The sequence below is a fragment of the Ceratotherium simum genome, chromosome 31 (genome assembly GCF_057802395.1).
Source record: "Ceratotherium simum simum isolate JZ-2026a chromosome 31, ASM5780239v1, whole genome shotgun sequence".
NCBI lineage: Eukaryota > Metazoa > Chordata > Mammalia > Perissodactyla > Rhinocerotidae > Ceratotherium > Ceratotherium simum.
The window spans coordinates 19,379,292-19,389,681 of NC_141930.1; the positions used below are offsets into that span (position 1 = coordinate 19,379,292).

At 43.7% G+C, this 10,390-nt stretch overlaps 1 protein-coding gene across 1 annotated transcript; it reads left to right on the forward strand.

The window, feature by feature from the left end:
* Positions 1 to 1,926: 1,926 nt before the first annotated feature.
* TCF24 (transcription factor 24) lies at positions 1,927 to 10,124 on the forward strand. The gene is made up of 2 exons (XM_087420595.1): positions 1,927 to 2,328; positions 7,939 to 10,124. Exons 1-2 carry the CDS (start codon positions 1,939 to 1,941, stop codon positions 8,050 to 8,052), a joined length of 504 nt encoding a protein of 167 aa, XP_087276721.1. The 5' UTR covers positions 1,927 to 1,938; the 3' UTR covers positions 8,053 to 10,124.
* Positions 10,125 to 10,390: the final 266 nt, after the last annotated feature.

Genomic DNA, 10,390 nt, shown 5'->3' on the forward strand with positions numbered 1-10,390 from the left:
GTAAATCTGATTACAGTTACTGAATGGGAATCGACACGAAAGCCTGAGGATTATTCTGATTCACTAATACACTTAAAGCGTGGACTGATATTCAAATACAAGTGCCACCATTACTGTGTGCTACTTGGTAGTTCCAATTAAAAAATCTATTGTAAACTATGAAATTATGTCGCATATACAAGAGCAGTTTCATTAATGATATTTTAAATTTGTAAAATGTCCCGCTCTTGGAATCGTAGGCGCTGTTTCAGGGATATACTAATTACGTTGCTGGGAAAGACCGTGCGTCCACTCGGACTTCACCTCTGAAGGCGACGGTGCGACACCGGCGGAGCCGCGGCGGCCCGGGCCGGCCCGCGTTCTGAGGGAGCCGGGGATGGCGCCCTCACCGCCAGCCACGCTCCCCGCGGGGCCACAAGTGCCAACCACCTCAGGCGACTGCCCCGCAGGCGACGGAGCCTAAGAATGAAACAAAGCGGGGCCCGCGGGGGCTGCAGAGGCGGCCGGCAGGGTCCCCGGCCCGGGAGAAGCGACCGCCATCCCAGGGCCGTTGACTCCAGCTCGGGGAACTTCCTAAAGCAGCACAAACAGTGGGAGCAGTTTACCTCGGCGCGGAGTCCCGAGGTGGAGGGACTACTGCTTTAAGTGACGAGGACGGCAGGAAACATTTACCTTGTGGTAGTAAAAGGTTAGCGCTTCGAGGCGGCACACTCCACAGCTCCTCACAGAAAATTACAAGTCACGCTCAACAAAACGGCGGCGTTCCCGCCTCAGCCCGGCGCCTGCCTGGAAGACGCCCGAGCTCAGACTGCCCCCGATGCCGAAGGGCGGCGGCAAAGTGAGGTAACTCGCAAGGCCAACCTGGAGGACTAGGACCCGGACCCGGCTCTGGCCCCGCCGGCCGCCAGCCGCGCGGTTGCTGGACGTGTGGCGCTAGGTGACCCGCGTCGGGGCGAACCAGGGCGGGGGCGGGGCCAGAAGGACGCCCCGCCCCTGGCCCCGCCCACCGGACGGTGTGATTAACTACTCTCCCGCCGCTGAGGGGGCCGCACTGCTGGGACGCAGCCTGGGGCATAGACCCTCAAGTGGGCTCGGACCTCGGCCTGTCTTGCCTGTCGTGCCGGACGCCGAGCTTGGCCCGCACGAACGCCTAGCCGCGGGGACGCCTGCATAAAAGGCGCACCCAGCCGGGGCTGCAAGCGGCCGTCGAGTTCGGCTGGACGAGGATGGAGTGACCGGTGCGGCCCTGGCCACGCAGACCCGGCTCGACGCTCCTCGCCCGCTCGCGCCGCGGAGCCGAGCCCCACACGGCCGCTCCAGGAAAGGTGAGGGCCCCGGTCTGATGCCGCTGCGCCTCGCGGTCCCGGGCCCGCAGGGGTGGCGGGTGTCTTAGTCCGAGGTGAGGCTAGGGGCCCCCCACTCCTCCAGCAGAAATCACCCTGGGCTCCCGCCGTCGTCCCCGGGGTCCCTGGCCTCGGGAGCGAGGGCGGCCGGGGTGGGCACCGTGAGCCATACGAGGCCAGGGCTTCCCGCCACACTGGGTGAGATTGACCCGCACCATCTTCCCTGCGGGACTGTCCGGATAACGTTCCAGGAGGGGGAACAAGTTCCGAACCGGAGCTGTGCTTCCGAAGTCTTCCTTCCCCAGTAGAGTAGTCCTTTCGCTTAATTTGTCCGTGGAAAGTCAAACGGGCACCGCGCCCCCGCTCATCCTTCTAAGCAGCCCGGGAACTCGCAGGCCCCACAACTCTCCCCAGACGCCGGGAGGCAGACGCGCCCCAGTCCAAAGGACCTCGTCTCTGAGAACGCCCCGAGCCACGTCGGACGGCCGGGCCCGGCGCCCAGGGGGAGCGCGAGGGCTGCGCCTCCCCGGGTAAGCCCGCCCCGACCTCACCGCGCCTTCGGTTCTTTGCAGGGCGCGCGGCTCGGGAAGCCGCCATGGACCGCGGCGGCCCCGCGGGCAGCCCCCTGATCGTCAGCAACGAGCCCACGCCCCCGGCCGCCGCCACCTGCGACTCGAGCCCCGGGCGGACCCGGCCAGGGCCGGCGGGCCCGGGCGGCGGCGCGCGCTCGGGGGGCGGGCGGCCGGCGGCGGCAAACGCGGCGCGGGAGCGCAGCCGCGTGCAGACCCTGCGGCACGCCTTCCTGGAGCTGCAGCGCACGCTGCCGTCGGTGCCGCCCGACACCAAGCTGTCCAAGCTGGACGTGCTGCTGCTGGCCACCACCTACATTGCGCACCTCACCCGCAGCCTCCAGGACGACGCCCAGGCGCCGGCGGACCCCGGGCTAGGCGCCCTGCGCGGCGACGGCTACCTGCACCCTGTTAAGGTAGGCGGTAGTGCGCACTGCGGAGCTGTGGCGGGGTGCAGGGCACCTTCACCCGCCCGGACTGCCACCGCCTGGGCAGATGCCACCGAGCTCTCACCCCTCGCCTCCCTAGGGGTGAAGCGGGAAACAGATCTGGAGAGCGAGCTTGGCCCGCGAGGGCACTGGTAGCGAGGTCCCCACTGCAAAAGGCTTCTCCTTAACTGTTCGCAGGTGGTGGGTTTAAATCTGGGGTGGGTTGGGTAGGGGTGTCTCACGCCAGCTATAGGATGCAGCCTACAGGATGCCCTTCCTAGGTGAGAAGTTTCTGGAGGGGTGCCTGGTGGGATGCTTGGTTGCACGTCCTGGTAATTTTTAGTATCAGAGTCACATTTATGAGCCTTTGAGAGTTTTTGAGTGTTGTTAATTTCCGTTGTGGTTTTTGTTAGATGTTTGAAAAGTTTCAATAATTAAGTGGAGTTATGGAATTATCTGCCCCTAAGTGATCCTAGGAAACCAGTGTTGAAAGGTTTTGTAAAACTGATAACAAAATGAGACCGTTCTGCATCCCCACGGAGTAAATTTTCAATCCGTTTAAATAAAGGTTAACTATCCTGAAATAGACAGCTACCAAGGTTAGAAAAACTATAAGGTGTTTATGTAATTTTCATAATAGATTGGGATATATGTTGAGTGAGCTGATTAAATACTATATTCAAATTCTGTAATGTTATTAGCCAAGAGAATAATGTTTTGTATCATTTTTTTACATTACATATAGGTAGAATGGTCAGGGTTTTCATTTAATATGGTATATGATTATGATTAATACCTGTATTGCAATATTTAGACTCTGCATCATCCTTTTCTCCTAGATTTGATTGTTTTGAACTCCTACGTTGATCTGGCTTTCTGTTCAAAATGTATCATCTTCCTTATGTTTTCTAAACCTAAATTTTCAAATTTTTGGTTCCATCATTCTGAAACATTTTGCCACACACACAAATACAAAATTAGGACTTAGCCTTAAGTATATCAGTGTTGAATAAATTATTGAATAATCATTATTGAAATGTGGTAAAGCACACCCTCTAATATTAACTGAACTTAAAATTCTGTGGTGAGGTTTAACAAAATTTACTTTGCAAATATAATCAACATGATGATAGGCTCAAACTTTCAAATATTAAATATAAAAATTTGAAATATCATTTATTTATAATTATGATAGACCCCATTCCATTCATGTGTTATATAATATCAGCTGTCAAGTCATTCATTATTAATTAAGGAATTTTATATTACAGAGTGCATTAGATTGTTATTCAAATATATCATTAATATTAGGTTTCTTTTGACTTCATTCTCATATACTCTAGGAAAATTAACTTTAAGTAGACTTTAATACAAAAAGCATCTGTTAAATGCCTCTTTGTGGGAGATAGAATTCAGATGAGAAATCAAGTTGTTTTTCACCATAGTTTCTTGCAGTGCTTTTTTGAAGAGTAATTTTAGCTCCATAATTTTCATGTAAACAATAAGCTTAACAAGAGTTTTTTTGCACTTGATTCACGTCCGAAATGTTTTCGTAGTCTTATAACTCTTTTAAGAAAAATTAAACTCATTTGTCCTCTGAATCAATTATTTTGATTTTAAAAGACGGCTCCAGGGATAATGAAATAAGGCCAAAGATTACCTTTTAAAAATTAAATTGAGGGGCCGGCCCCGTGGCTTGGTGGTTAAGTGCGCGCGCTCCGATGCTGGCGGCCTGGGTTCGGATCCCGGGCACGCACCGAGGCACCACTTCTCCGTCCATCCTGAGGCTGAGTCCCACATACAGCAACTAGAAGGATGTGCAGCTATGACATACGACTATCTACTGGGGCTTTGGGGGAAAAAATAAATAAATAAAATCTTTAAAAAAAATAAAAATAAAAATAAAAATTAAATTGATGATGGTTGAACAAGTGACTTGTCTGTTTTAAAATCTTTTACTGAGTGCTTACTGTGTGCAAAGAAAGCATTATGTTATGAGAGTGAATACAATGAAGGATAAGACTTAATCTCTGCCCTAAATGAACATACAAAAGAGACAAAAAATACAAATAGCAGGACTATAAGGGAGAATGTTGTATGTGCCATCAGATAGCTTATAACCATGTGCTGTGCAGGTTCAGAGGAAAAAGATTTTATAGACATGATTGAAACCACCTGTAACATTATTTTACAGACACTACCGAAATGCTTAAATATTAAGTTTATCTTTGATTAATGCAAAAGGAATAAAAATATTCTGATTATTTGTTTTTGGTTAACTAAAGGTATTGTAACCGTTAGTTAAAAAGTGTTCCAAAGTGACTTTTTCTGCCTTACAATACAGTGTTACTAAGTCTTACTTTGATGATCAAAGATCCATTAACAAATATTTCAAGACCATGATTTTGAATCATCGATTTTTATTATCAGTATTGGGGATTTAGCGTTGTTAGCATTGTTGGGGATTTACGTTAAGAGTATCTCAAATGCAACTGAAAGGTTTAAGAGACTGGCATCCTGAGGCATAGTCTAAAACAGCAGTTTTTATCCCTTTGGGATATGAGCAATTCTGATCGGCACCAGTGTCCCAAAGGGCAGTGATTCTGCAAGAGAACAGGGGTATATTTCACATGCTTACATTGAGAGAAAAGCACAGATGACTTTATTAATTGCATCATCCCTTGAGAATCATTGTTGATAACATAGATAAACCATAGTTTTAAAAATAAATACAAAGTTTTGTTATTTTAGGGTTATTTAACTCCCAAAACCAAGAGTACGTTTTTAAGGTCTTCAGTTTAAGATTCAGTTCTGGTTAACTGTATGAGTTTGCTAGATTGTTCTAAGCCTAATGAAGCTACATAATTTTAAATATACATTATCAGCTAAAGTAGAGGTCAGAATTGTGTTAATGTACACAATGCTAAAACAGACCATTGAAAAGTGAAATATAATCAGTCAGCTGGGTTTTTTGGCATGATGCTGACATGCAACCTGATGAATATTTTATTTACATTTTTATTTCTGACTCTTAAAACTATTTATGTGCCTACATTAAGTTCAGTTGAATAAAATCATTAGAAGCCTTTTTGAATAATCCAAGAGCACATAGTTCTTAAAAAGGAAGTTTTATTAAGTCCATGAAAAATAAGGCAAAAATCCACATACACATTTTTAAATTTGCTTCGTTAATTACTTATGTACTAGCAAGGATGTAAGGAACAGATGCCTTCATTTGCCTCCACATGTGGCTGCATGATTTTGAATGATTCTCAATACAGTGGAACCCAGGTAGCACATATCAGAACTACCAGGGAGCATTCAGTAGTATTTTGATTTTACTTGTTTTTAGATGTATTTAATTCACATAGAATTCTCAAATTACATTTAAGGTTTGAGCATGAGATTTTTATGCTCATGAAAATGAGGCAAGAGTTTAAAAGATTGCAAAACACCGCCAAAAATTCTGCACTTGAAATTGATGATTTCTGCCCTACGCTGTTCACTACACGTATTAGTCTGCTCGGGCTGCAGTAACAAAATACCACAGACTGGGTGGTTTAAAAAACAAAAATTTATTTTTTTATAGTTCTGGAGGCTGGAAAGTGCAAGATCAAGGTGCTGGCCAATTCAGTCCCTGGTGAGAGCTCTCTTCTCGCAGTTGGCCGACTTCTCTTTCTCAAAAAAGAGGAGCTCTCTCTTCCGCTCTTTAAAAGGCCACTAATCCTATCATGAGGGACCCACCCTAATGACCTCATCTAACCTTAATTACCTCCCCAAATACCATCACATTGGGAGTTAGAGCATCAACATATATGTTTTGTGGGGACACAAACATTCAGTCCATATCAAAGCTCTGTGGCACTAGATTCTTTAATGCAGGACTTAAATCTGATTTAACAATGCGAGGTCCTGACGTGTTGGAAAAACTCCAGCTAGTTTCTGAAACACTTTAGGTTACCAGTCCATGGCAGGGATCCCAAGAACAGGACCAGTGACAGTGATATATATGCAGAATGTATAAGAATGCACGTCTGTGATTTTTTTAAAAAACTGAAATAGATTTGCAAAAAAATAAGTAAGAGTGTCAGTCTTATTACTGTACCAAACAAAACATACAAAGTTATTTATAGGAAAGTTATAAGGGAGTGGACCATTTTAAACACAAATTTTATATTTTATCTGTGTTTAAAGTGTAGATTCCCAGCAGAATAATCTGAATTTAGGACTCTTAAATGACCTAAACTGTGTAGGAGCAAATTCACTTATCACATCTGGAGGCATAAATATTGGACTTCTGTTGGTTGCTAGGAACAGAAGCGTTCCAGATAATATCATATGCCTACTTAACTATTTCTTATGGCTACGTTTTACATCTGGAATCCCAGTTTAGGTGACAGTAACAGTATTGGGAAGTACAACGAAGGCTTATATTATTCCAGATAAGATCTGACTCTACCTTATGCTCTAACTGCTTCTGAAAAAAGAGGTCCATTCTGATTTAATTGATCTAGAGTGTGACTTGGCCATCAGTATTTTTCAAAGCTCTGCGTGTGATTCTAATATGCAGCTTGGGTTGAGAATCCAGAGCTCTTATGGTCTTTGGATTGTTAATAATTGTACCTCTATTTGAGCACTGAGAATTATCTGCCAGGCATTTAAGAACATTCCGTGGTGCTGTGTAACCAGCAGTCTGCCTGTGAATGTTCGCTGATGAAGATAGCCTGCTGCTCACGGCAGCATTAACTCTCTGGAGAGTGTGGGGGACCCCACTGCTGACCTTTGAGAGTTGCACTTAGTCTAAAGACTTAGCTTTGTATTTTAAAAAAGTAGCAATTCTCTGATTAGCATTCCAAGGACCTTAGAACTAAACTGATTATATGACCCCCCTCCCCCCCAAAATGTTCAATCTGAAAGTACTATTTATGTAATACATTTTTTTCATCATCACGCCTATTTGGCAATAAATTATATCGTTTAGAAAAGTCACAATCAGGATATAAATATGATGATTACTGAAAAGTTACAGCTGTGTGTTGCCAACACATCCAGACATTTAATCTGGATGTTCTATCTATATAATACCAAACATTCTAATATTTGCAACTTTCAGAGATTGCTTTGAGCTAGATAAAATGTTTAGATAGTTGAATTAGTCACTTTTCATTGTAGTTCTTTGACAAGTGTAGACATATAATACTTACCATGTGTAACTTTTCAAAATATCTTTAAAGCCAGGGATCTTGTTTTCGGCTTAATTTTGTTTTAGGTTTAGTTTGAAATTACAACACTGTGGGTAGATATATTTTCCTACAGTTAACTATATTCATTCTCCATGATTTCTTGCAGTTCTTATCCACATGCACACATATTATTTTATACAATTATAATCAAAGTCTGGGTATATCGTTATTTTATTGTTAGCATTAATAAACATTTTTTCATGTCATCCCTTAGACTTCGTAATTACAGTTGTCACTAGCTACATAATATTGCATTTGCATTGAGGTATTTGGAATTTTTAATATTATTACAGGCTATGTTGTATCTGTCATAGATACTAACTTTTGGATTCTTGTTTTAAATATTCTTTTTCAGAAATGGCCCATGCGATCAAGATTATACATTGGTGCTACTGGTCAGTTTCTGAAGCATTCTGTCTCTGGAGAAAAAGCAAATCATGGTAATACTCCAACAGACTCACAGCCCTGATGGGGCTGGTAGAAAGTGATGTCTATTGTTTTTAAATGGTATGAAATAATTCTATATTTATTACATCAGACATAACAAACATCATTTCTGAAAGTTTACGTATGAATCCATAGTTGAGTGTTCAGATTTATTTGTCTAATCTAAACAAATGTGGGATGAAATAATCAGTCTTGTATAAAACAGCTCATCTGTTCAGTGTGAGAGATAGGCACTACTATATAGTGCAGGAGAAACTATTGGAAAAAAGAAAAAGACACACGAAAGCAAAGAATTATGTATATGTCCAAAGAATACACACATTTTCTGTAGTGTATCTGTTACAAACTGAAAAGCTAATTATCAATTCACTCTTCCTAGTTTAAAAAAATAAAAGCTGTGTTTGTAATACACCAGTATTTCATTTTTGTGAAAACCAGTCTGTGCTTAAAGTTGGTATAGGAAGCTATTTCAGTTGGAAGAGGTGAGATCATTCAGTTTTAACTGAATATGTGTGAAAAGACTGTTGAATTAATATGATGATGCAGTAACTTCTTTTTTTTTTTTTTTTGTGAGGAAGATCAGCCCTGAGCTAACATCCATGCTAATCTTCCTCTTTTGCTGAGGAGGACCGGCTCTGAGCTAACATCTATTGCCAATCCTCCTCCTTTTTTTTCCCCATAGCCCCAGTAGATAGTTGTATGTCATAGTTGCACTTCTAGATGCTGTATGTGGGACGCGGCCTCAGCATGGCCAGAGAAGCGGTGCGTCGGTGCGTGCCTGGGATCCGAACCCGGGCCACCAGTAGCGGAGAGCGCACACTTAACCACCAAGCCACGGGGCCGGCCCGATGATGCAGTAAGCTCTATAGTTAATTTTCCCTCTTAGAAAACTTGTTTGGAGTATTAGAAATGGTTTGCTTCATAGGACAGGGCTTGGCCACCTTCCTGGAGGATTATTAAATATCTTCTTATGTTTCTAAATCGTGGAAGGCATTGGGAATCCCTGCAGCCCAGTGTGAACGGGAGATGGGTGTCCCCCCTGGTCCCTCCATCTTCACCCCACTCTCTTTCAGGCCCTGGACGAGGTGAGCAGGTGCAGGTGCAGCCACCCTAGAGAGAGTGGCATGTTCAGGCCTGTCTGGGCCCTCGAGTGAAGCCCTGGTGACGCTCACGGTCACAGCTTTGGCCAGGCTCCTTCTCCCCTTGTCAATTGCTGTTCACAGCCCTTATGAAATAAGTGGGAGGAATCCTGTCTGGTTTGGGAATTCGGGTACTGATCTGCACCTTGAGGGAGTCTGAGGACACAGAGTGACCATCCTGAGATACATCAGGCCAGAGCAGACCCCCCTGAATCTGCCCTGACTTGAACCTACAACCAGGGAAGGCCCTCTGCCGTGGGCCTCTCCCACCGCACTGCACGTCAGGTGCCCAGGGAGCAGCTGTTCTGCCTGATTGCACCAATGGTTTCAGTTTTCACCAGGAGCTTGGGGGTCATAGCCCAGAAGTAGAGATGTTTGTCAGGGAACGCAGTGAATCGCAAAACAACAGGGTGCAATACAGACACCTGAAAAAAAAATCTTCAGTCTCTTTTGTCATTTCTTTGCTGATTTAGATTCTTTTTTATCTCCTTTTCTTGTTTTTCTCCTTGGTCTTTACTATTCCACTTTTCAACTGTAAAGTTCATTTATTTCTCAATAATCCACAGTTATAAGGTTGCTGAAGTTGATCCAAGATTAGCAGATAGAAAGGTATGTTAGTGGACTCGGTTGAATTAATACAGCAGTTGAACCACCATTTTATTTTCTCCTCACCTCAGTTTTCTTCCAGCTTTTGGCAGTGAAATGAAGTAAAAGACCATTTGAAGGCAAAAACTGTTATTCAGTTGATTCAGCCAACATGACCAAGTTTTGGCTCATATCTGATGGTTATTTTGTGATTTTTATTATTTTAATGTGAATATACTCCTTGTAATGTGACTGAAGCATGTCTTTAAAAGAAAAGGCATAAAATAAAAGCTTCCTACTTATTAATATGTAGCAAAAATGTTTGTATATTTAAATATTTGTGAATGTATTTACCCACTCATATAACATTGAAAGGAATAAAAAGTAAAATTAAATATGGATTCAGTCATTCACTATTGTAAGTTATTGGCATAAAAAGTGCCAAGAATAATCTTTTACTTTAAGGAATGAAATCAAAACTTTTTTAAAGTTACCTGAAAATGAACTGTACACACTAAATTTGATAGCAAGAATTTCAGAAAAATGGTTTTCTTGCTAATAATCCATTTGGCTACAGTGTTTAAAGTATTTAATTGGGGAAAAATTATGACTTTTGTTGACTTATCAGACTTTTCT